The sequence below is a fragment of the Neolamprologus multifasciatus genome, chromosome 15, assembly GCF_963576455.1.
Source record: "Neolamprologus multifasciatus chromosome 15, fNeoMul1.2, whole genome shotgun sequence".
Taxonomy (NCBI): Eukaryota; Metazoa; Chordata; class Actinopteri; order Cichliformes; family Cichlidae; genus Neolamprologus; species Neolamprologus multifasciatus.
Window position 1 is genome coordinate 3,683,399 of NC_140453.1, and position 25,521 is coordinate 3,708,919.

At 41.8% G+C, this 25,521-nt stretch overlaps 3 protein-coding genes across 8 annotated transcripts in view; 2 read left to right on the plus strand and 1 right to left on the minus strand.

The window, feature by feature from the left end:
* hmgn3 (high mobility group nucleosomal binding domain 3) overlaps positions 1-25,521 on the minus strand; it is a 41,840-nt gene that overhangs the window by 15,799 nt on the left and 520 nt on the right. The window contains exon 2 of the mRNA XM_085134010.1: positions 22,680-22,747. The gene's annotated coding sequence lies outside the window, so the exon portion shown is untranslated. The remainder of the gene's footprint in view (positions 1-22,679; positions 22,748-25,521) is intronic.
* On the plus strand, positions 365-8,649 carry enpp5 (ectonucleotide pyrophosphatase/phosphodiesterase 5). 5 transcript variants are annotated; one of them, XM_085133996.1, is made up of 5 exons: positions 365-618; positions 2,263-2,283; positions 3,282-4,184; positions 4,691-4,867; positions 6,404-8,649. In XM_085133996.1, the coding sequence occupies exons 3-5, from the start codon at positions 3,305-3,307 to the stop codon at positions 6,820-6,822; spliced, it is 1,476 nt and encodes a 491-aa protein (XP_084990122.1). In that variant the 5' UTR covers positions 365-618; positions 2,263-2,283; positions 3,282-3,304; the 3' UTR covers positions 6,823-8,649. The 5 variants fall into 5 exon arrangements, with proteins under 5 accessions (XP_084990122.1, XP_084990121.1, XP_084990120.1 ...); XM_085133994.1 differs by lacking the exon at positions 365-618 and adding an exon at positions 625-858; XM_085133995.1 differs by lacking the exon at positions 2,263-2,283.
* Positions 11,074-24,439, plus strand: clic5b (CLIC family member 5b). Of its 2 annotated transcripts, none has more exons than XM_085134006.1 (6): positions 11,074-11,888; positions 19,831-19,940; positions 20,039-20,164; positions 20,792-20,898; positions 21,117-21,298; positions 22,902-24,439. In XM_085134006.1, the coding sequence occupies exons 1-6, from the start codon at positions 11,316-11,318 to the stop codon at positions 23,064-23,066; spliced, it is 1,263 nt and encodes a 420-aa protein (XP_084990132.1). In that variant the 5' UTR covers positions 11,074-11,315; the 3' UTR covers positions 23,067-24,439. The 2 variants fall into 2 exon arrangements, with proteins under 2 accessions (XP_084990132.1, XP_084990133.1); XM_085134007.1 differs by lacking the exon at positions 11,074-11,888 and adding an exon at positions 13,890-15,123.

Consider the following 25,521-nt stretch of genomic DNA (forward strand, 5'->3'; position numbering starts at 1 on the left):
AAAGCTGAAGTGAGCAGTCCAACAGTTATGCCTCATCTCAAAGCCCTCCAGTGGGTCGAATTGGATCCTTTGTTCAGCCACGTCTGCCTCCCTGGCCTTATGTTTAACATCTCTGCCCTATTACACGTTTCAGCATTAGTATATTATTCAAGGAAACTGCTGAAGGGTTTAAAGCAGAAATACATTTTAATATAACTATTTCCAACGTTTTATTATTTATGTGACACATTTAAACGTTCTCCTTTTTCCTCTTAAAACGAGACTAACTTAACCCCTCTGACACCCAGATGTCTATTTATAAAGCTGGATCACCCCCCCCCCCCCCACCCCCACCCATCACTCTTACCGGTCCGGCATTACGTCATTGGACACAGTTTGTGTGCACACTGGGAAATTTGAGGCGAATCATGCGTCTGCAGGAAACACCGGTCAGACTGCCTTTTGTCTGCATATGATCCGCTTTTGGTTTATAGCCTCTAAACACATAAAAGCAGCAGAGGGGCAAAAACACACAGCAGGCTGATAGGCGGGACTTCCTCCTGGCATAACTCAGCTAGTCGGGCTGTTTATCTCGTCGTGCAGCGCAGGGATCGAGCCAGTGCAGGATCTGATAACAAGGTAAGCCCGTTGACAGCAGCGGGGTTTGGCGTGTTTCTCAGTTTGTGCATGTAGTCCGCCTCGTTGTCGCTCCATCCGCTGCACTCGTGTAAATTGCACTCGTTGCTGTGCGTGGTTATTGTTGCAATCAGAACTGCGCGTTTTTTTTTTTAGCCGTTAGCAATGCAGCACAAAGGCTAAAACACGGAATCTGTTATAATGTAGCGGACTGTCGGAAGGTTCACTTTAATTCGTCCTGATGTGAGTGTTTCTCTGATGTGTCGCCGTTGTGATATCCTCAGCTCGCCACATTTCCAATGACATCTTTGCTGCCATGAACTGAAAAATCTAAATGTCGTTTTTATTATTATTTTATCATTTACGTTATTATTTAAATCAATTTTCTCAATTAATTTCTGCATCGTTTTCATAACCAGCTTAGTGTAATGTATACATATATATATATTTTTTATAATTTGTTTAATTAAGCCATTAGTTTTATTATTATTAATTAGTGATGCAAGTTCCAAGGAGGCATTTTCAGCTGTTTGTTTGATTCGGCCAAAAGTTCAAAACCCTGTTATTATGTGGAACAGCCCTCACATGTGCAAATGTGCGTTTCTTTTGCGTGATTGATTTCCTAACTTTATATATTAAAATATTAGTAGAGTAAATGTGGGTAATCAGTAAATGTTGCCTTTGCATTCGTAAACTTTACGGGGCTCAGCCCCTTAAGGGTTAGCGTAATTATCATAATGTCATGCATAGAGTGTGTTGGAGTTAATATTAATGGTACCGTTCAACCCATGTTCACTGACGTGAATCCTGTTAAATGCTGATATTTATATCAATTAATATGTTAGAATGTGAAATTGTGGACAAAGCAGAAGTTAGCTCAGCCTTGTAACTTTTCTTGACTTTCCTTCATGTCCACTAGGGATGGGGGAAAAAATCGATACTGTGTAGCATCGTGATATTTTGTTTGCTAATAATGTATCGATACAGGGACAGCAGAAATCGATATTTTGTTACAAAAAAGGTTTTTGTGCTCTGACTTCAGAGCATGTTGATCCTTTTTCTGAGCAAGAATCCTGACATTCCTTCACTGTCCAAATGTGTTTAACTTGTTTTTGGCAGCAATAAACATGACAGTTTACTTATTTTAATTTAAGACATGTTTTATTTTAATTAAGTTTAAAACTTTTTTATTTAATGTAAAATTATATTTTGTTTTAATTTACTTTCAAATTCTTCAGTTGCTGAAGGGGCTGCATAGTTTTCATAAACTGCATAGTTCAGAATAGCTATAATTGTACCAGATGGTTGCGTTCAGTTAAGTTGGACTAGACTGTAATACAAACCGTTCAGTTTGTCAACAATAAAACTGAAATGAGAGAAAGACTGAGTGTGAGACTTTGATATTAGATAAAATGAATATTGATAAAGTTTACCTTTATGTACAGAATCTGAATATCGCAAAATATTTTTTAAAAATCGCAATAATATCGTATCGTGCGTTAAGTATTGTGATAATATTGTATCGTGGGATGTATGTATGTATTCCCACCTCTAATGTCCACTCTAACCTGTTTTATTTTGCTCTCTGTCCTTTTGCCGTCTTCATCCAACTCTTTCTCCTTCTCACCTTCCCCATCCACCTCTCAGTCTTTGTGTTGTCACCAAAAGGTAAATGGAACAGTGAAGCTGAATTTATCATCCAATAAAAAGCTGATTTACGTCACGTTGCAACAATATTCTAATTAAATACTTGCTGCCACTGGCTGTTGACAGTCAACACTCTTCTGACGAGCTCTCTGGAGCTCTGCTGTACTGTAAACAAACAATGAGACTCAATTCAACCAGAACAGGAAACTAATAAAGCAGATCAGCTACGTGTTTGGCAAATAGCGGCTTATTGCTTAGAAAGCTGAAATTAGTTAATAAATCAGTTGGTCTAGCCTCCATTAGCTAATGTTTTTGATGCTGTTTACAGAAGAAATATGCATAGGCAAACAGTTTTCACATCACAGCAGTGACCCTTCATTACTGGAACAATTTGAACTTTCCCTTGTTAATGTTTCATTTGCATATGAAATTACATCTTTGGCTTCTTTCAGCTGCAGCAACGCAAAATCTTAATTGTTAACAAAAAAGCGACGCTGCAGCACCTCTGTGTGCGAACACTGGACATTTAAACTGTTTTTAATGGTCAACTCTACTGTCTCCAATAGACAAGTTGAGAGGAAAAAATAAAATCCATACAGTTATTAAGGAAGGTAAAATGATGCCCTCAATGTTTTTGAACATTTTCACAAACTAGCTCACAGCTTCTTGTAAAAAAACCAATGTCTGTGTAGGCTTGTATCAGAAAACATATAATGGAATATGGATGTGTCTGTGATTGGTTAGTATCCAATCTAATCTGTCAGGCTTTAGTTGAAACCACATGTAGTTCCTCCAAAACTAGATTAGCACTTTTTATATTGATGAGGAAGTGCACTAGATGAATAAAACGGTAAGTTGGGTTGGGTCTGCATTATCATACGATTTTCTAACTTTGTATGGATTAAATAATTTATCTATGATTTCAGTAAAAACCATAGATAATCATAGATTAATAACAGGTTATAGACTTAGAGGGATTAAATGCTAGCTGTAGTCATTAATGTGTTGTTTTTTTGTAGGCTGTTTCGTCAGACTGCACACTATGCTCTGCTACTTGTTGCGAAGAGGCCGCAGTCCTCTGCTCTGCCTCTGGGCCCTGCTTCTGCCTCTGGCATCCCTCGATCGCCCAAGCCACCGTGGAAGTAAGGACTACCTCGTAACGGAGCGGCCCAAGCTGCTGCTCGTGTCCTTTGACGGCTTCCGTTGGGACTACATTGACCGCGTTCCGACGCCTAACTTCCGCAGCATCATGGACACAGGGGTGAAAGTGGAGTTTGTGGAGAATGCTTACATCACCAAAACCTTCCCTAATCATTACAGCTTAGTGACGGGGCTGTACGCTGAGACGCATGGCATTGTGGCTAACGAGATGTACGACCCCGTTCTGAACCGGTCCTTCTCCATGGAGACGGACAGCGTTTATGATTCACGGTGGTGGGAGGAGGCCGTGCCCCTCTGGGTGACCATCCAGAATGCTGGAGGACGGAGCGGGGCGGCGATGTGGCCCGGGTCTGATGTCAAAATCCACAACATGTACCCTACTCAGTACCTCCCCTACAACGCCTCGGTCTCCTTTGAAAGCAGAGTGGAACGGATTATTGAGTGGTTCTCTGCACCAGAAGCTGAGGCGGTGGATTTTGGAGTTCTGTACTGGGAGGAGCCTGACGAGAGCGGGCACAACCTAGGACCTCAGAGTTCCTTAATGGACGTAGTCATCGCGTGGATTGATGAGAAGCTCGGCTTCCTTATAAACAAGCTAAAGAAGGCAGGGTTGTATGACAGAGTGAACCTCATAGTGACCAGTGACCATGGGATGGCTCAGCTTTCTCCTGAGAAGATCATAGAACTGGATGAGTACGTGAGCAGAGACCTGTACACCTGGGTGGATAAGAGTCCAGTGGTGGGAATTCTGCCCAATGAAGGTATAAACAGTAATGTTTTTGGAAATTCATTCACTTTCCTCTTCACCACCATCATGCTTGTATATTAAAGGGAAAGTGGATGTGCAGGACTGACCTAAAGATTATCAGTTTAGTTAACAGTTCATACCACAGACAATCCTCCATTATGACCAAGGTTTACATCACAAACTTAATTTTTATTAAATTTGATCCAAAACCAGTGACTGAGCCATTTTTCCCCATAGACGTCTACAGGACTGGAAGTGATCGCCATCTGGTGGCCTTCATATAGAATGCAGGCTTAAGGCATTTCTGCACTGGCTCAATTTTTCTGACCTAGAAACTACAGTCATCTTATATTCATCCTGTCTGTAACTGTAGGCTATGTCCATCTTTTATATACAGTTGCTGCTTTTCAGTTAATCTCTAAAGTATTGAACTTTTGTTCCTCACGAGCCGCCGTTCATAAATCAGAATTTGCAACCTCCATAAAGATTTTCTGCTACCGCTCGTTATGTATCCTCCAGGGAAACTCGACGAGGTGTACAATCTGCTGGTGGATGCAAACCCGAACATGGTGGTGTACAAGAAGGAGGAGATTCCCCAGCACTACCATTATCAGCACAACATCAGGATCATGCCCATCGTCATAGAGGCCAAAGAAGGCTGGACCATCATGCAGAACAGGACCGGACCCTTCATGCGTACGTTTTCGCACATCACAAGGCTCTGCTGAGTCGTTACTGTGCACATTAAACAGCTTTTGTCAGTTTGTTTTAGCAGCAGCCTTTTTTCTGCTCTAATAATAGCTTCACAGAAGGTTTATTTCAGTCACTGAAGCAGCGCTTGGTTTAGAGCAGCTGTAATTAACAAAGAAAGCTGGATATGCTTTCCCTTAGGACCAGCAAGAGTGTGTTTGAGTTACAAAGTGTCTGTGTGTATGTATGGATGTGTTTGGAAGCTTTTATTGCATTAACTCTAAGTGCAATTATTTTTCCTAATACAAAACCTACTGAGCATCACCTCCTCAGATTAGAGCGTTCAGACCCATGTGTCATGGAGGCAGAGTGTCTTCTCACCAGCTAATGTCGCTGCTTAATTCCTACTCGCTGCTCGGAGGCTTGTTAATGAGTGAAATGACCAGGTGGAGCCTGCAGCTGGAAAGAAAACTAGCAGACTTTCGGTCTTCAGGGACAAAGCGATGTGAGACTGCTTAGATACACATGTGTGTATTATGATGCTTTCCTGCTATAAAGTTTTTGAGAGGGAGCGATATGCATTCATGACTAAAACGTGCCTCTGCCCCTGCAGCAGTGGCTCCTTCTGTTTCTCAGTGCATCACAGAGCGCTGCGGAGTAATGCAATACAAATAACACTGCAGCTCCGCAACCCCAGTCATTCTTCTTTGTTTACATCAATTGAAAGAAAATGTGCTCTGCGTTTCTTGGTATTCCATTATATGTCTGTCTCTATTTATTTGGCATTTGCCTTTATTAGATACTGCAGTGGGAGACGTTTTATACATCCATATTTAGTTGCTAGCAGCATTCTTCTTCTCCGCCTCCGCCGGCTGATTGCCGCACTTCTGTGCTCATTCCTTGCGACATCGATCAGTGGAATGGGATTACAGCACTGGTAGAATTGCTAATGTTCTTGCATGCGCGCGCACGTGTGTGTAGTTGTGCATGTTTACAAAACAAAAATATAGAGGAAAGAAATGTCGACCAGGCAACGTTGGGGTTCGGAGATCTCCGCAGGGTGTCTTTAAGGTAAGATTTATGGCAGATCCTGGACCTGCTCGAATGGCCGTTAAACCCACTGAAGCTGCCGTCGCAGCAGCGCTGACTGTATTGATTTTTACTCACAGCGCGCTAAAAGAATCACGTCAGATCTTCTGGATGTAATAGCACTGATAAATTTTCAGAGCGGCTGTTAGCCTGTCTAAGCTTTCATGTAAGGTCTTTGTGTTTTGCGATTTCATTTTCAGTTTTTGTTTGGGCTGTGCTGTGATTGATTTAGCCTTATCCCGTCTGCTGAGGCGAGTCGTTTTGGCGGTAAATCATCAGGTAGAGCTGCGGTGCCAGGTCCCATAAATCTGGAAACAAAACGAGCGGTCTGTGATTTATGGGATGTGGAAACCAGATCTAGATGTATAAAAGGTCTATTAGCAACAGAATAATTTACATCAAAGATTTCCACCTTCTTATGCAAATGTTTTCTGTCTTTTTTTCCATCTCCAGTGGGAAACCATGGCTATAACAACAGCTTGCGTAGCATGCAGCCTGTGTTCGTGGCTCGTGGGCCGGCCTTCCGGGAGAACTACGTCAAATCCTCCATGCGCTCCGTTGACCTTTACCCTCTCATGTGCCACATCCTGTCCATCCGCCCTATGCCGAACAACGGCTCCCTCTCGAATGTTCAGGACCTCCTGTCCATAGAGCCCACTGTGACCACGCCAGTCCCGCCTCACCCTCCCGTTCCCCCTCCGGGCACCGGGTACTCCTGCGCCCCCATCGTGGGCTCGTTCCTCGGTGTGGTTTTGGTGCTGGGCTTCCTTGTGGTCTACGTCATACTAGTGACACTCAAACAGCGGCCCTCGAGAAAACACAGGAGCTGGGAGATGTCGCAGCCTTTACTGCAAGAGGATTTGCACCTGTAGCTTGAGAGCGGAAAGAAAGGCAGACGTAAAAGAAGAGGAGGTATTCCTCCTCCCGAGGTACTCCCACATCCAGAAGCATCCCCTGAACGCCTCCCTTTCAGCACTAAATGCCGTTGTGCTGCTCTTGTTATTCACTGAAGATCAAGAAATGTACCCTCCCACTCGTGCGTAGGGGTAAGGGAAACGTCCCGGGCGTGCTTCTGGTTTGGGTTTATTCAGAATAATGGGTTTCTTAGTGGCTTTGCTTTGATTGTGAATTCTACCTAATAGCTTCTAACATTTTCATTGTCACTTTATGAGTAAAGATACAAAAGTATACGTGACGTTTGAGCCTGTGATTGTAAAAGGGTGAGCTTTTGGTGGCCAAGCCTGTGACACGGATGATATCGAGGTATCAGTAAAGCTATCCTTTTCCAAGGTGGGGTGTAAAAACCTTGTAATGGTGCGTACCTTCAGACAATCTTACCTTGATGGAATTTATAACGTTACACTCATTAGCTCGTTGGGAAGCTGTGCCATGAGCACAGAAGGTCAAACGAGTAAGTTTTTGGAAAGCCTACTGACACCTTTTCCCATCCTGACAGTGAGTCGTCTTCAGTCCGTTTGCTTTGACATTTTCAAATCTATGCAAAACAGATTTGTATGTCATAAAGTGAAAAAAGTGAGGTTTTTTTCGCCACCACCTGTTCTTCTTGTGGTCTGAGCACTGAATAAGATGTTACTTTGAACTACAAATGCTGTGATTAATCTAAAGTATTCCAAACTGTTCGTTTTAAGCACTCGACTGTGGTCGGTGTTACTTCTGAATGTTAACTGGAACCACTAAAGTCTCACTCTTCGTGCCAAGCTACTGCTCATACGTGTAGGTCATTCCATGAGCTAATCACTTCAGTAGTCAGTTACCATTTGCCTTTGAACTTAACCGAGAACATCTCTCGAACGTGTGCAGTTGTTTGTGCGTCTTTCCTTTTTTTGTGTGTGTCAGGAGGGCTTTTTTTTTTTTGATTGTGTAGTGCCCTTCCATTCATATGTCCGCTGTCATTACCATGGTCATTTGTTGGTGAAATGTGAAGTGCAATTGCTATTGGTCAGTATTTGTGTTAGGAGTTTTAAGGGTTCTGTTTGGTTGAGAAGACTATTTCGAGCATGACTCGCGAGAGCTGTTCCCGTAATTTGCACTACAGGATTGAAATGAAACTGAATGAAGGGGCAGTAGCTGGAAGCGCTTAGGTCATGTATAATTTGCACTTCTAGTTTGTAGTTGCTGTTTGAAATGACGAAAAAAAGATAGGTGCCTCTTGTTTAAAAGCTTTTTAAGTAGCATAATCTGAGAGAGAGGTAGAAGACTAGAATTATAATCTGCAGATTAAATACTATCGTTTTGTTTCCAGCGTCTTTTAAAAAAGAATTGGTTCAATTTCAATTTTCTCCTTTTTGCTTTTCGATGCACTGACTTTACCCGTGCCCGAAAATGACAGACATCACTGTGATATATACTTTTTACAAAATTTAAATTCATAAATTGAGAGCATTTATATGAAATTGTTCATTTTCTGAGAATTGTATTGTTTTATGACGGAAAAGTGTTGTCTGATAATTTTCCCCTAACTTGTTGACAGAGAAGTGAAATGTATCCGTGCTATATTCCAAAAACGATTTATTTGAAGTTTTTAAGAAAAGAAAGAATATTAGATGAAGCTGATCTCAGTTTGTTACTACCTTGGATTAAAATCGTGGATATTTAATATCATTTACAAATTAACTATCTTTGCCATATTGAAGCAAATAATGAGTCTTCTGGAAATAAAGGGACTAATGTGAAAATAACTGTGTTTGTTGATTATTATTATTATTTTTTTAACCCTTGTGTTCGAGGCCCAGATCTTTACATTTTTTCTCTTAGTCCACAGAAATTTAAATTTTGTAGTAATCTGTCATTCTTCAGAAATGCAGCTAAATACTGTAAAGTGTGATGCATTTAAGGAACAAAAGAATAAATAAGAGCAGCACGGTGGTTAGCACTGTTGCTGCACAGCAAGAGTTCAATTTCACCATCAGGCCGGGATCTTTCTGTGTGGGGTTGACATGTTCTCCCCGTGTTTGCGTGGGTTCCCTCTGGGTATTCTGGCTTCCTCCCACCGTCCAAAGACATGCAGCTTGAGGGATAGGTTAATTGATTAATCCAAATTGCCCATAGGTGTGAATGTGAGCGTGAATGGTTGTCTGTCCCTGCGACAGACTGGCGACCCGTCCAGGGTGTACCCCGCCTCTCACCCTATGACAGCTGGGATCGGCTCCAGCGCCCCCCGTGACCCTGAAAAGGATGAGAGGAAGCGAATGGATTGAAAAAAAATCAGTCACTTAGTTGAACCATAAGATTCCTCTTTTTCAGACTGGAGTATAACTGTGCATGCAATCATGCCTAACTTTTCCATTTCTTTGAAAAAAATAGTGATGGGGTTTTGTAATTTTAATAATTTGGAATTAAAAAAATATTCTCACCCTGCAAAGAACATCCACCAAAGGAAGCTCAGCAGTCTCGTGATACCATCTTTTAACCTTTTTAAGTTGGGTTTTATTGTTCATCAATAACACAGATTCACCTCAGTAAGTAAGTAACACAGACTCTTTGCCTTAACAAAACTTCCTTCCTGTATTTTCCAATGGGTGAAGATAACATCTAATAGATGTCAAACTCATTTTATATCAAGGGGCACATACAGCACACTTTAATCCTAAGTGGGTGACCGGCAGTGTTGGTCAAGTTACTTGAAAAAAGTAATCAGTAACTAATTACTGATTACTTCCCCAAAAAAGTAATCCAGTTACTTTACTGATTACTTATTTTCAAAAGTAATTAATTACTTAGTTACTTTTTAAAAACACAATTTACAACCTGAATAGGTGATAAAGTGATAGATCTTTCAGCCCAATTCTACTTTTTCTACATAATCATCATACAAAATGTAATCAAATGGAAAAGTCTCTTTTTAAAACTTGTTTTATTAGTTTTAATCTTTTAACTTTATGCATCAAGCAAAAATTAAATTATATGCAACATTCTCTGACTGGAAGAAATTAGTTTAACATTTAAACCTATTTTCTGCACATTCCAGCACATAAAATAAAATATTTTGTGTGTTTACACTCAGTCTTTCAAATAGATGCAAGTAAAACACAGCAGAAAATAAATAAAGTCAAAGACTAGCGGTCCTGTTGCTCTATTTTCACCTGTAAAGCAGGAGTGGGGTAGGCGGAGGTTTACCCTGGTGCAGGTGTGCCGCAGCGGTCAGTGGAAGAATCCACAAGTTTCTCTGTGAGTTTCCCATTACGTCGTAGCTACTCGGTGCTTGTTCGGAAGTTTAGGGGTTTTTTTCGCTGTAAAAAGAAGTTTTCTTCCCACGCACAGCGGACACTAATGTTTTTGTCACTTTTTATGGAATCAAACTCAAAGTAAGGTCAGTACTTCCACGCTTTAAACGCTGCACGCTCATACTCTCTCCCGCACTCGATATATGATCCATTGTTGATCTGCACACAGCTGTTGTCACGAACGTCGCACTCGCTTACGTCACTGTCATGAGACATTCTCACAAAAAAAATCACGGTTTTAGTAACGCAGTAACGCAGCGTTCCTACGGGAAAGTAACGGTAATCTAATTACTGTTTTTGCAATAGTAATCCCTTACTTTACTCGTTACTTGAAAAAAGTAATCGGATTACAGTAACGCGTTACAAGTAAAGTAGCGTTACCGGTGGAACTCCCCTATCTGTCAGTATAAAGAAGTTTAATTACACATTTAATCCCTGAATGTAATAAAAAGACGACAGTAAGTCTCAGTCATTCCACATCACAAAGAAATGCTGGTGCAGTAAATGAAAGACACGTGTCAGCATCACCGTTTGAGCTGAAACTGAAAGAAATAAATATGTAACATTACAGAAAAACTGGAAAACTCATTAAAATACATTTGAATGTCTGAAATTTTAAGCCCGCTTTTCTGCACCCATCCAGTGGATGTGTGTTTCTAAGTTACTGGCCACAAACAAAGCTTGCACCTCTGTCATCTTATAATCATTACAGTACCCACTATCCCCCTCTTTTCTATCTTACTGCCAGCCGCAGGGTGGAGGAAACCTGGCAAAGTGCGTTTACACAGATTTTACGTAAGCAAGTCTAGAAAATGCACAAGGACTCTACAGCTTATCAAACTTGCAAAGGTCCCAGAAGATTAAGTCACGGTTTTCGGTGTTTATGTGCTGCTCTTTGTCCTTGCAAGCCATCACATTTAAAACCGGAATATCCGTGAAGGGGCACAGTCCTCGGCTTTTACGCTATCCACTCGTTAACTTGCAGGATCAAAGGTCTTTTATAAGTTATCACTGGAATTTGCTCAGTGCGCTCAGTGAGTCAGAGGCAGGCACACGGTGTGAAAACACTGACCACTCCAGCACTACTCCTCCACTTTCAACTTCAAGGTCTGCTGCCAGACATGGACAACATCTACGAAACACTCGATCACAAAGATGTGCCCGCAGGACGCGATCGCGTTGAGCCCAAATATGAGAACTCGGGTGAGGCGAGGGAGCAGCTGTACAGCGAGGTGCTGGTCCACAGGCCGTCTCAGGAGGAAGACCGCAGCTCCCCGGATTACATGGAGATCAGGGAAGGCGGCGAACGCAGCGACTCCTCTTCTTCATCCAGCGACGACGAGGACGCTAAAGCGAGAAAGGAAAAAGTGGAGCCCCAGCCTGCGGTGGAAGTGGAGGCACAGGTGCAGGAGGTGAGCGGCGAGGCACACAACGGATCCAGGCGCTCATCGTCCTCCTCAGATTCATCCGCCTCACCCGGAGATCCTTGCAACGACCTGCCATTTCAGAGGAAGATCCAGGAAGAGGATAACGCCGAGGATGGGATGATGATGGCCTACAGCCGCCCTAAAACTGACCCCGAGCCGCAGGAGTCTGTCGACTACACGCTTAAAACTCTGGAAAGTGTCGCTTTGGATGAAAGCAGCTCTGCACCAGCTGATCCCAACCAGCCTAACATCGCCCTGTACATTAAGGTGAGACATATGCTATACTATGTAAAACGAGCTCTGCAGGGTTGATCCAGGCATCAACAACACACAGCCTCAGGGTTCAGCATGAGCCTTCAGGCGCGTGCAATTTCACTGAGGCCAATTAGCGCATCCTTTTGAAGAGACATCTTTGTGAAGCCAGTTCTATGGAAATAAACACTCTCATCATTTGCTCCTGTGCATATTATTATATTATATTATATTATAGAAATGATAATTCACCTCATTAGGCTTCCATGTGGTTACTAGTTAAGTCTAAATAGTTATATTTAAATCTAAGTGTTACTAAGCTGTGTATATTTAGAACAGTGGTTCGTAACCTTGTTGGAGGTACCGAACCCCACCAGTTTCATATGCGCATTCACTGAACCCCTCTTTAGTGAAAAATAAAATATGATTTTTTTCAAATTCAAGACATAGATATGTTTTTTACTGGTGCACAAAATGAGCCGTGCATGTCACGGCGGAGGCTCTGCTGAACCCCTAAAATCCGACTCACCGAACCCCTAGGGTTCGATCGAACCAGGTTAAGAACCACTGATTTAGAAGAACAATGTATGTTTAAAAAAATAGTGCATAAGCAGTGATTTCATTGTATCCAAATCTTTGTGTGTGACTTTAATCCAGAGGCACTTTGCTGTAATAATTAACTTTAAAGTCACAGGAACCAGGGGTGAACTCTACGCTTGAGCAAATCCGTCTGTGTGTTTTATTTTTGGTGATACCTGCTCTGGTGAGCGTACTATCAGTTAATGCAGGGGTCACTTTGCTGATTAGGCTGCTGGCATCAAGTCAGTGAAAGTCATGAAATGGGTAATGGCAACAGGCTGTTTTGTTTTGTTTTTTTATTTTTAAAATTGCCTTGTTTCCCTGTAGCGTGAAGCACTGTTGGTTGAGACGGTGAATGAGTTTGATTCCAGCTGTGTTTGTCATAATCTTCCTCGCCCACACGTTTCCTGTTTCCCTGTTTACTCCACCATAAAACCAAAAAGGTGATTATGACAAGGAGAATAGAAAACACCAGACAGCTTTTCAAGAATAATAATGTTTTGTCTTTGAACGCTACAAAAACAAAAGTTCAGAGCGCAGTTTTTGTCTGAGCTGCTCCTTCCTCGGTGAGCTGGAACGACATTGGCAGGATCTGAAAGCTCATCGCAGTCTACACACTTAACACACTCGGCGTACAAAACTACATTATATCACAATTACGATAAATATGCAGCATAGTTCACCCCCGAAGACCGTAGGAGACGACAGACGTGATAACATCCCACCCTCTATCCTTTATGTGTCTTTCCGTCGGTGCGTTTCCCAACAGTTTAATCATCAACAATGGCCATAAACTTAACACGAGCTCCACCATAAAAGTAGGAAGGTGAGTCATGAGGTCACGTCTCTGAGGGGAAAATTTAAAATGAAACCTCCACAGTCAGATAAAGTGGGCGGCCCTAGGCTATCAACAGTATCGCTAATGTGCACTTTTACTGGCTCTGTCACTGTTTTTGTGCGATAAGACCTTTTCACATAACTGCGACTGTCCAAGACTCTTCAGCAGTTCTGGCTCGTGCGTATACGCCGTTCACACACTCCCCGTCACCTCAGTTCCGGAAAGAGACAATTCTCTGTAGCCGTTTGATGTTTATGGTGAATGATTAGCCCAGTGAGTCGCTGATTTGAACTTCCCTTTGTTTCAAAGGGATCGAAACGCCAAGGCCATATCTTAGAAACCACTAATGGTCCCATTATTATTGATTTAAATAATAATGTCACATGACAAGAAAAGAAGACATTCTGGTCGATATGTTTACTCACTGTTTTAACACGAGTTACAGTTTCTGTGACTGCACACTAAATGTAAGGCTGGAAAAAAGGGGAAACCGTTCAGCACTAACCTCCTTTGTCCAAGTTTAAGTCCATTTGTTGAAAGAATTACAAGCTACAGGTGATAAGAGTCTTGGTGGTGGAAATTTAAAATCTTCTCATCTAGACTTTATTATTATTATTATTTTTAAATGAATATAAACCCAGTTGTGACATATTTTTGGTATCCTCAGCTCGTTATTATGGATAGTCTTCCCTCATTTTGGTGCTGTTCACTCAGTAACTTTGCAAATAAACAAACTAAGACCTAAAATAACACATTCAGGCACTGTTCAAGATTTTCCATCCTGAACTCTGATAATGAGCACCTTCTTCCTCTGCAGCTCCCTTTTAATTGGTTTGTGCTGCAAGTTGGTACACCAGCCAGGAGAGGGAGCTGCTCTATAAATAGAAACAGTTAAAACGTTTCTCTCCAGCCGAGCCATCTGTCTCCTCTTTGCTGTTTTCATCAAACTTTCTTTCTCGGATCTATCTCTCATAAGCCCCACACACACACCTCTTTCCCTTGGCCTCTTTCTGCAAACAAATGCTAATTTTTGCCTTAAAACTGCAGCCGTGCATCAATAATTTATAGAGGAATCTTCTCTAGTCTGCTGCTGGTGATCAAATATAACCTGCCAGAGTCAAACACATGTGAACATGAATTAAATATAAATGCTGCTGCACAACTACTCGGTAACTGATGGACTGACAGCCTCGGAAACTCAAAGTGACGCAAATAGTGTCCCATTTTTGGCAATGTTGTCAGATGGGGAGAATATATTATTGATGGTTTGGGTGTTCAGGAAGTGTTTCATCAGTTTGGCAAAAAATAATACAATAAAACATGTAATAGTGGAAAATATTGAAAAATAAGAATGTGTCAGCTGTGGGACAGAGAGATAAGGGAGTAAGTGCTGCCTGTGATGCGATTTTGATGTCAGGTTTGGTTGCAGTGGTGGGAAGAGAGACACGGGGCTCCACCCCCTCTGCTATAGACTGACACCTGTTTTCCACTTTGTGTCAGTGAGATCTAATGCTGCCCTCCATCTGTGTCTAAATCAGAGCACAGGGCTGTGACTATCACCTGGACCGACTTTCAGCCTCACCCAGGAGACACAAACGGAGCAGAAAACTGCCTTTACAGCTGCAAACGGTGGCGAAGGTGAAGGGAACAGAACTTCCTTAGGTGTGAGAGGATAACCTCAGAGAAGATAAAAGTTTCTCCTCCATTTTTTTTGTCTTTCCAGAAGATGTAGAGCTCCAAGGATAAAAAAGGACATATAGTTTAAAAAAAGTAAAAGAAAAAGGAATCATGTCTGATGAAGACAGAGACCCTGATATTGAACTTTTTGTAAAGGTAAGATAGACACAAAACTATGACTGCAGTGAGGTTTTGATAACATTTGAGGGACCAAGTATTGCCTGAATTTCTCAAATGAGCATCGCTGCGTGTTATGGAGCAGTTGCGTAACCCAATAGCGGAGGTAGAGTTACAGCAGCACCAGCAAGCACCCCGACCCAGGATGGTTGTGACAGTGATACCGAAGCTGCTTGTTGATGGTGAGAAGCTCACATCAGGCCATGCAGTGGTATTGTTACTTCAGTCCACACTTTTTCAGGGAGGACTGTGCTATGCAATCAGCGGAGAATCTGTCTAATGTCTCAGATGTAAAACAGACATTGCATTCCTGAGTTGAAATCTGCAGTTTTCAGCAGCAGCAAAGATGTTGGTAGAAACATGACTTCCAGTGGATGAACAATTTTTATGATCTTTGTTTTTTGGGGGCAAACTTTTAAAGTACCTTTTAAAGACTTGACTTAGAAACTTCAGGTATAGCATTATATGTTCCAGTAACAAATGAAAATGAACGTTAACGCAGACAACTACCCAAATAGATCTCTGGAAGAATTTCAAGATTGCTACCAAGTGGTGAGGCTTGCTTGTTCAAGGGCCTTTCAAAAAGATGTTTTATATAAGATAGCATGTAGGATGGAAACTTTGAAACAGGTGATAATAAAGTGAAAAAAAATGATAACAGTTTGAAGGTGGTACCATCAGTGGACACAGCAGTGGTGTTTTGTTCTCTATAAAAATCTTTACTTCAGGTCCCCTGAGGAATCACACAGGCAGATGGATACACCTGAGGCAGGTGGAAAAGCTAACGTGCTGCCTGGATGCACAGTTCTAATTAGCTGGTGAGAAGTCTGACTTTCTGCAGGCACTTCGGAGGTCAACTAATTAACTTTTAGGCCTTTATCTTTGATTTAGTTTCTAAACTGTCATTTTCTTTCAATAAATCTTAATGAAACACAAATTGTATTAATATATATAGAGAGTGACTACAATCCTAATATAATAATTTATTCATCGTGCTACGATCTACATGGATCTGATGGCTGGAGAACTATCATGCTCCACCCCACATACAGGAATTAGCCTATAAACGGTGACTATCGGGGGTTTTGTGAATTGGTGTGATGAATCCTTCCTTTCACTTAATGTGTCAAAAACTAAAGACATGATTATTGATTTTAGGAAGTCCTCTTATAGCTCATCGCCTACTATCATTAAAACTGCCGATATTGGGATAGTTGAGAGTTATAAATATCTAGGTGTGGTACTTGACCATAAACTGTGTTTTGAATCTCATGCTGATGCCACTACTAAAAAAGTTCAACAAAGACTCTTCTTTTTAAGGAAAATGAGATCTTTTAATGTCTCATCTGAGATGTTGTCCTTGTTTTATAGAAGTTTTATCGAATCTGTGACGTCTTTTTGTATCGTTGCCTGGTTTGGTAACCTGACGGTGAAGAATAAGAATCGGTTGGGACTTCTGGTAAAAACTGCTAGCAAAATTTCAGGGCGCTGGCAAGATGGACTTTTGGCCATTTACAATAGAAATGTGCTTAGAAAGGCTCATTCTATTATTAACTGTGTGAACCATCCACTTCACAGTGAGTTTGAGTTGTTGCCTTCCGGCCGCCGTTTTAGAGTACCGAGGAGGAGGACTAAAAGACTCCAGGTCTCTTTTATCCCTACTGCGTCTTGTCTCCTTAATGGCAAATAATTGTCCTTGAACTTTCTATCATTATTATTGTTATTATTATTTTATAGTATTGTTCTGTTTATTTTTATCCTGCTGCTAAACTAATTTCCCCTTGTGGGACAATAAAGAAATTGAATTGAATTGTATAGGAGTCTTATGTGCACTAGAGGGATCAATCTTAGCAGTTTTAATCTTCATATGCCTTTAGAAATTACAGTATTATTCTGTGAATGATTGTAGTATCAATGTTTTCAGATAATATGTCAGAACCCCATTTATGAATTCTTTGTTAAAATGCAGGCTTAGGCAAACTAAGGACACCAAAACCCAGTTATAGTTATAGCATAACACAGCACGTGATGGATCGTATGACGTGAGAGCCCCCAACAGTCATCATCTGATCACTCAGCAGCTCCGTGCTCTCACGTTCCTCGGGCCTAGCGGTCTAGCTGTGTGTGGCAGCTTTTGTGCTCTGTGTTCTAGATGTTGATTGGCGATTATTTGAGGCCAGTGTATTGTGTTACCACCATGCGACTGAGCCTGGCCATAACAATACACAGACAGCACTGAGAGCATCAATGGCTGGCGTCCATACAGTTGGCTCAGCTACTTTGAGCCTGACGGCCCTTTTATTTCTGGTCTTTGCTAGGAGCTGTTTACTGATGATGGACGTCTGTGGTGAATGTCAAAATATTTTTTAACGTCGTTGCAGTAACTTCTTCTTTTGAAGGGATTGATTGTGTGTCCAATTATTTGTTATACTGGCCATTCAAAGGTTTTAGTGACATAAATAGTGAAATAGCATGCGATGAAGTTCATCTGCCGTTCTAATAACTTTAATGTGGTAAAAGGTCACACTTGTCATGTAATGACCGGGACGTCATTGCACTCACATATTTGTTATGTGTTGTGTGCGACTGCAGGTCTGCAGGTCGAACGCTGCTCTCCGTGCCCCAGGGGCCAATGAACCAGCTTATCAGAATCACCATGTATAATTCAGAAGGTTCACTGGATCAGATGTCACCGTTTGTGCTCCTCTGAGTATCCGTGCATGCCGACACATAATATCAGTGCATGTACACAAGCATATGATAGGAAGGAAGTGATTCTGTGACGCTTTGTCTTCATCAGAAAATAAATAAATAAATAAAAATACAACGTTTAAAGAGAAAAGCAGTGAGCAGGTGAATCAAATCAAACCCGTTACCTGATTTAAATGTGGCCTAGCTGATGTTCGACAGCACATCCTCTCCCGTATCAGGACAATGTGCCCTGCTACTTTTTAGATCTTTCGGTGGAAGTCCTCTTGCATTCGTGTCTCTACTATGCACGCTGGATCCCCCCCAGGGGGTCAAAACAGAGACGCTTCCACCTGATTCTCATTTTCAGGATGTGCACGGGAGGCACAGGAAGGCCGATCTTGTGAATCAGGCAGGTGGTGCATTAGGACCACATAAACCTCCCCCATTTCTCTGTACGGGTAGATGATGGAACCCTGGCACATTATGCCCATTTTAACTTGTTCATTCAGTATCATCTTCTCATACACATCTGTGCTGCTGCAATCTGCATGGCTGCTATTTCAAGATTACTATGCAGAAGTTTTCGTCAGGCTCCACTTGCACTTGTGCCTCAGCACTGCACATCGAATCTCCTCTAGCGTGTCGAAACAGTGATTATTCAGCTTGATCTTTATTTACAGGAAGTGAGCAAAGCGGTAGGTATCTCAGTCTAGTGTGTCGTCCAGGTAGTGAAGAAAATTGTGTTGGAGCAGACAGAAAATTTCCTGTGCTTTCTGTGCACTTTGAGCAGGCACGAGACAACTTGCTGACAAGCACCATAGTTCATCCTCCAAACATGTTTTGCGCCAGTTTGAGACAGAAGTTGATTTGAGGTCTGTGGTGAAACTGCAGAGCACACAGTTTAAGTGGTCAGAAGGGGACTTCCAGGGAGCAAACTATAAATAGCACACGTGGCTGAGAACATGACCTTGAATGTGAGAATGGCCAAGAGTAAATGAGGCCAGGTTTTTAACTTTTAAGGACCTTCTCTCAGAGCTTTTTGATCAAAGCACAAGCTGCTCGGAGGAACTCGTTTGGTCAGCATCTGCAAAATAACAGCTACTTTAAATTCATCCAGTTCATGTGAAACAGCAATCCCCTGTGAGCAAACACCCACTGACAGTGGGGAGGAAGAAACCTCTGACTTAACCAGACTCAAGGAGGTGCCTGAAGCCACGCGCCACGAGTGGGTGGGTTACAGTTGGGAACAACACAACAGACAATCCAGAGAGAAATACTAAGAGCAAAAATGCAGCTTCAGAAAACAGAGACGTGTGCAGAAAGCTACAGGGAGACAAAAACATAGACGACAGCACAGAGAAGACACAGTGTTAATGGCCTGTAATAAATGCATATACAGGAAGAGAGGAAAGGAGATCCAGTAAGTGTATACTGCACTGACTGTGTAAATACTGACATTATTGAACCTACTGTAAAAGTTTAAGTATTGTTACTTAAACTTAAGTGCAATCCAGTCATGTCTTACATAATTATTGAAATTATCACTGGTTATTTTTCTTCTAAATGTTCTAAGTGGTTATATCTGATAGTTTTTATGTAATAATATAATAAAAAAGAAACAGGATGTTTCCTTCACCGTACTGGTCCACTTGGGAAAGTAAATATGTTGGGCATTTTTTTTGGCCTTCAGACAATAATTCTGATTGCTACAAGTATGCAGTTCACATCAGATAATAACACGTGCACAGACTGCAGGTTTAGTTTGACTCTGTCACATTGACCTATTTATGTGTGCTTATGTAATGTTATATGTTACTTATTGGAACAACTATATCAGGTAAAGAGTGAGTTAACACTTATCGCTTAAGATAACAGGTGCCTTATCCCTGTTAGTAGCAAGGTTGTTACATTGTTACCAAAGGGTCACGTACTTGCTTCCCACAGCTGAATTAGAGAAACAAGATGTAAGTCTTTTCATCCTTTGTCTGCTTCCAGGCGGGCAGCGATGGAGAAAGCATCGGCAACTGTCCCTTCTCTCAGCGCCTCTTCATGATCCTCTGGCTCAAAGGAGTCATGTTCAACGTCACGACCGTTGACCTCAAGAGGTGAGGTTACAAAAAGCCAAGTTTGCAAACATGAAAACAAAACGTGCTAACGTCGCCCGCTCACGACATTCTGCTTTCTCCGCGCGCGTCTTCTGCAGGAAGCCGGCAGATCTGCACAACCTGGCTCCAGGGACGCACCCTCCTTTCCTGACCTTCGAAGGAGAGGTCAAGACAGACGTCAACAAGATTGAAGAGTTTCTTGAGGAGACACTCTGTCCTCCAAAGTAATTCAACTAGAGGGTTTTCCATAACAGAGTATCAGATTATACCACCAACTACACACATCCTGGTTTGGCTGGATTTATTTCACTTCAGCAGCACTGCTGAAAGAACAGGAAACTCTTTAGTCCAGTAAAAGAGTGCTGGATCTGATGAAGGCTGACGTTAACAGAGATTACTGTTTATAGCTGCTGCAAATCTATTTTGAGTTGATATACAGTATAATGTAAGTGTCCCAGGTATGTGTTTTTGCACTTTTAATTCCTAAATGCAAAATCTTTAACACTCTACATCCAAATCTTTATTGACAACATCTGATTTGGGTAATTTTAGTAAAAGAGCCTAAGAGGGTTCTTGTTGTTGTTATTCCAGTAAAAATGACCAGAGTCAGCGTGTGAGCGTTTGCAGAGAAAAATGTCAGATTAACTAAATCTTTATTTTATTGCCTGTAAAGTTTTTTACATTATAAACCGACCTCGGTGTGAGAAGCTTAAGGGGCGAGTAGCCAGCTTGGTGAGAGTGTGTAACATGTTTGGAGTGTGAGCTGAGTTTCAGCCCAGGTGTTAATGCTATCCAGATGGTTTGGTCTGACTGGGTCTGCCTCTCCTGCCCCTGTCCCCCCATCCACTCAGGTATCCCAGACTGGCTGCCAAGCACAGAGAGTCCAATACAGCTGGAAACGACATCTTTGCCAAGTTCTCAGCCTACATCAAGAACACCAAACCAGAAGCCAACGCCGGTGGGCTGCTTATTTCATGCCATTTACATTCACACATGTACATGCGCAACGGAACAAGATGAAATCATGCGGGAGTGATTCCTAAAACCCTCCACTAGGTGGTAGCAGAGTCCACTTTTTAGGCATGAGCTCATGCCGTTTGCTTTGCTGCCACCTAGTGAGGTTAGCGCCACACGTGCTCCGTCACCTTTTAAAGGTGTTGTATCTGTGCGTTTTAGCTCTAGAGAAAGGTTTAACCAAAGCCCTGAAGAAGCTGGATGACTACCTTAACAACCCATTGCCAGATGAGATCGATGCAAACAGCATGGAGGAGGAGAAGGGCTCCAACCGATGCTTCCTGGATGGGAACGAGTTCACTCTGGCAGACTGCAACCTCCTGCCCAAACTCTACATAGTGAAGGTAAAGAAATATGGCATGAGAGGAAAATTATTGAGGGGCAGTAATTAGCGGTGGTGATTCTACAGCTGCGTTGCCCTTCAACAATCATTCTTTACCGGCCCCTTATTATTCTCAGATGAGATTTTCATATCGGTACCATGAGCAATCCAGATCCTATTATCTGTTAACGTTAGACGTGTGTTTTTCCAAGTAACCTTTAAAGCACACACCAGTTTGTCCAAGTTCAAACCACCTTATGAGGTCAGTTTCTGCAATATTGGACTTTGTTAAAAAGTTTCCTACATTTTCACGCGCCAAACAAGTTTTCCAGTCTACAGTAAGGTTCACAGAAGTTGTCATATCAAGCTGTTCCTCTATTAAAGCCGGTGATAAATAAACACTTTGATATATCAAAACCAGATTTACTACATGGATTTTGAACTTTTTGATAATAAATTCAGTGTTTTGCTGAATTGAGTAATAAAGGCTGTGGTAATAAACCTAATATGTGCTTGATGATGATGATGATGATGTGTTTGCCTTAAATTGGTGTCTGGTAACACCCGGGGAGGTCCCAAGCAGTATTACAGTTAACTAAAACGAAATGTCAACATACATTATAGTTTAAGTTATAACAGAAACTAGAGACTATAAATAAATGAAAATTAACTGAAACAATGTGTATTTAAAAAGAATTGAAGTCAAATAAAACTATACAGTCAAAAATCGTCAACAATATGGTCAAATCTGTCAACAGCCGGCCTGAGGAGCCTGCAGTCCAAATGAGACTCGGGGTGTCCACAAATGTTGCATTTGTATTCAATTTTGTGCCACAGGAATACATGAATGATTAAAAAAAGACTAAAACTAACACTGGAACTAATAAAAACTAAACTAAAATAAGTAAATCTATTCTGGAAACCAGCAGGATCTGAAAAGAAAGTAAAAAGGAAAAAAGGAAAAGATTGAAAAGGTCAAGCAACTCTGGCCCCAAGATGTGTTTAAGTTAGGTTTGCTCTTAACTTTGTCTTCCACAGCCACAATTTTTAAAAATTAGGTTTTTAGACTTAAAAAAATATTTTTTCTTTTCCTAATTAAGGAAAAAAAACTATCTTGAATTTGTTATTTGGGGCATTTAGTATCCATATGTCAAATTATTAGTAGCTAAAGGTTATACTGATTAATTCCATATTTAGTCCAGGAGGACACAACAAAAAAGTTTTTTGTTTTAAACTAAAACTACAATTTTTAACAAGAGCAGGTCCTTTCTACGGTGGGTTAATATATCAGGCAGATAAGCATTCACCACTGGAGGAAAGTATCTAACCAGCATGTCCTGTTCCTGCAGAGCTGACTTACTTAATGCTTCATTGGTTTTGCAGTGGAAGTGGTTCTGACTTACCTTTTGGATGCAGAGCAGAGACGATACACAGGGTAGTGCTGGAAGGCGTTAATTCTTACATTCACGAGCTAAAAAAAAAAGCATAAATGTTATTAGTTTTGCTTCAAAATGGCAAACTGGAACACCTCATCCAAAAAACATACCTCCTGGAGGGTGCTGAAGATATCAGCTCGAGTCTGAATGAACGGGGTAGTTTAATTATCGCCTTGCATTCTCTCCTAGGTTGTTGCTAAGAAATACCGCAACTACGACATCCCAGCGGAAATGTCGGGGGTGTGGCGCTACCTGAACAACGCCTCCACGCGTGACGAGTTCACCAACACCTGTGCTGCCGACACTGAGATCGAGACCGCCTACAAAGACGTGGCGAGGAGACTGGCCAAGTAGCGCAAGGAAAAATAAACCGGCAACACACATCATAAAGAAAACATCCCCCATGAACGTAACACGCGACTGTCCTTTGTGAGATCCTTGTCTGTCATAATAAACAAGTCCGATGTCTTTGTTTCAGCTCCAGATGTGGATGGACTTGAGCTACTCGGTGCACAGTGTGTATGGTATTTCAATCACCTCGACAGAGACACGGCAAAGCAGAAGTGGAGCAGAAGATAAATCAAACACATTTAACGTGATTCGCATTTCAAAGCCAGGTTCCAACGTTGCTGCTGGGAGACTTCTGACATAACTCTTTTCGCTCAAATGTGATTGTGTCTGTCTGTATTTATTCCTCATAACACAAAGCTCCCTTTCATACCTACTCTACCGCACGGCCAAACATTTTACTAGCTGCTGATGTCGAGGTCGTTCACTTTATTTATTCCCGAGCCCACATAAGTCTAGTCTGACTCCAGTGTTTATTATCGGGCTCTGGCTCCTGGGGAGACACCTTGATTCATCTATGATTGATGATTGATGCTAATTGTTTGCTGAATATGACTGTTCCACTCTGCAGTTTCATTTTCAGTTCATTACTGTGGGTGTTGCTGTAGTTTCTTTTTCTTTTTCTTTTCTAATGCTTCTGAAAATTTGATGTAAAGGCAAAAAATATATATATTATTCAAATATATGCTCGACAAAAAGAACAAATGTACCTAATAAGGGCATTAAAAGTTTAGAACGAGGCTTGTTTCTGAACTGCTTGCATGCGTGAATGTCTTTCAAACCAATTTGGAGCCTTCGGAAATATGAAAACTCCACAGATACGTGGCTGTATTTGGAAGTATGAGAAATCCATGCCAATGTCACTGATGGATTCATTCTGAAAAATGTATTGCAGCCAGAGCTGGGACGTTTGTTTTGCCTCAAGCTATTAGTGTTCAGTCTCGAGTATTGATTTTGTCTTAAGTTACGCATGATATTATAAATGGAGAGAGTATTTATTTAGCAGCCCCAATCAGGCCTGATTAGCCAGAGCCATTAGTGCTGCGATGAAAAGCGTCTTCCAGGCCAGGTCCGCGATGGTCAGGAGCCCTGCCCTCCAGCCCTTCATCAGAAAGACATTTCCTCCTCTCTGAGGACTTCATCAACATCCGCAGCCTAAAAGTTAAAGTTCAAAAGTTTCATTGTCTAGCAGAGGACAGAGAAATTTGTCTCGGGGCTTATCGTCTTTGGCTTGCTGTCGGGCTTGCAACTATAGCGCGACTTCCTTGAAGAACCATAAGGCTCTTGTGTGGTTTGGACAAACACATGATATGAAACTGGAGCATGATGACTGAAAGGCTTTCTCATTGCAAAGCTCTACAAATAAAATAATATTTTCACAGATCTGCTTCTGCCTTTTCTTTTCTTTTCCAGCTAAGGTAATCAATCAACATCCACGCTTGCAGGTTGTCAGGAAGGGGAAGGCTGAGCAAGTCTCTCTGGGTGATAGTGAAGGTGCTGGAGGGGAGACTGGATCCCGGTTCTGAAAAAGGGTTAAAGTGTGCAGTACTGAGTTGATCAAATCCAGTGGTGCAGGTCTGTTTCTCTATCCATAACAGAGAAAGAAAGAAGGGGGGAGAGAGAGTGATGACCGTTGACAGGCTTAAATAGAGGCTTCCATGCCAGGGATCAAACGCCATCCCTCTTCTCCACTCTCTCATTAAGACGGAAAACCCGAGCGCCGCCATCCGATCTGTCTCCATTTTTCCTCAAAGGAGTCTAACTTGAAAGATCTGCGCCTGTCGGATTTACAATGGTGGGCGAGTGGTGTTTACTGAGACGCGGCCTTGCCAGAAACAACAGTCAAAGAAAATAAATGGAGCCTGCCTAGTGTTTCCACAGGAGTAAGGAAATATGGAGCGAGACTTGTGCCTTGCTGTTTGGTAATTAGTACCTAAACATCCCTGTCCTTGGATCCCATCGCTCACATCCAACATTTCTGCAAGCTGGATAATATACAGTGGAGCATTAGCGTCAAACACGTCTGGTCATGGGGCCTGGCACGCCACATTAATCTGTTATTACATTCCCAGTGGATCTACCAGTCGCTGGCCTTGGCTTGGCCACCATAGCGGAGGGAGTCCATATAGGCTGACAGGGGACTCACACAGTGCACTTTTATAGCCAGGTTTAGTAAACCTTTTCAGCTCAGGCATAAATTTTGTAAATTGAGTCTTGCTTTGAGACCTGAGCTGATTAAAACAAACGGGTGTGCTTGACGTGTGAGGACCTACCAGAAACAGACCTGTGATCCAATTAAGGGCCAGACCCATAGTTTAAGAAATACTGCCATATAGGCCCCTGTGCAAGAACACGTCAAATCTAGCCGCTGTTAAAGACATTGCACCTGGGAGACAGACATATATGTTTCAGGCTGAAGTTAAGTTTAGTTTTTCCTTCTCCTGTTCTGTTTTTGTTGTTA

Bases quoted from the DNA above. Each gene is read 5' to 3' on its own strand.
- enpp5 (XM_085133993.1), top strand. From the start codon at position 2,028: ATGAATATTGATAAAGTTTACCTTTATGTACAGAATCTGAATATCGCA. The intron at 4,185-4,690 runs GTATAAACAGTA...TGTATCCTCCAG, and splicing joins GGGAATTCTGCCCAATGAAG to GGAAACTCGACGAGGTGTAC. The intron at 4,868-6,403 runs GTACGTTTTCGC...TTCCATCTCCAG, and splicing joins CAGGACCGGACCCTTCATGC to TGGGAAACCATGGCTATAAC.
- clic5b (XM_085134006.1), top strand. From the start codon at position 11,316: ATGGACAACATCTACGAAACACTCGATCACAAAGATGTGCCCGCAGGA. The intron at 19,941-20,038 runs GTGAGGTTACAA...CGTCTTCTGCAG, and splicing joins ACGACCGTTGACCTCAAGAG to GAAGCCGGCAGATCTGCACA. The intron at 20,899-21,116 runs GTGGGCTGCTTA...TGTGCGTTTTAG, and splicing joins CAAACCAGAAGCCAACGCCG to CTCTAGAGAAAGGTTTAACC.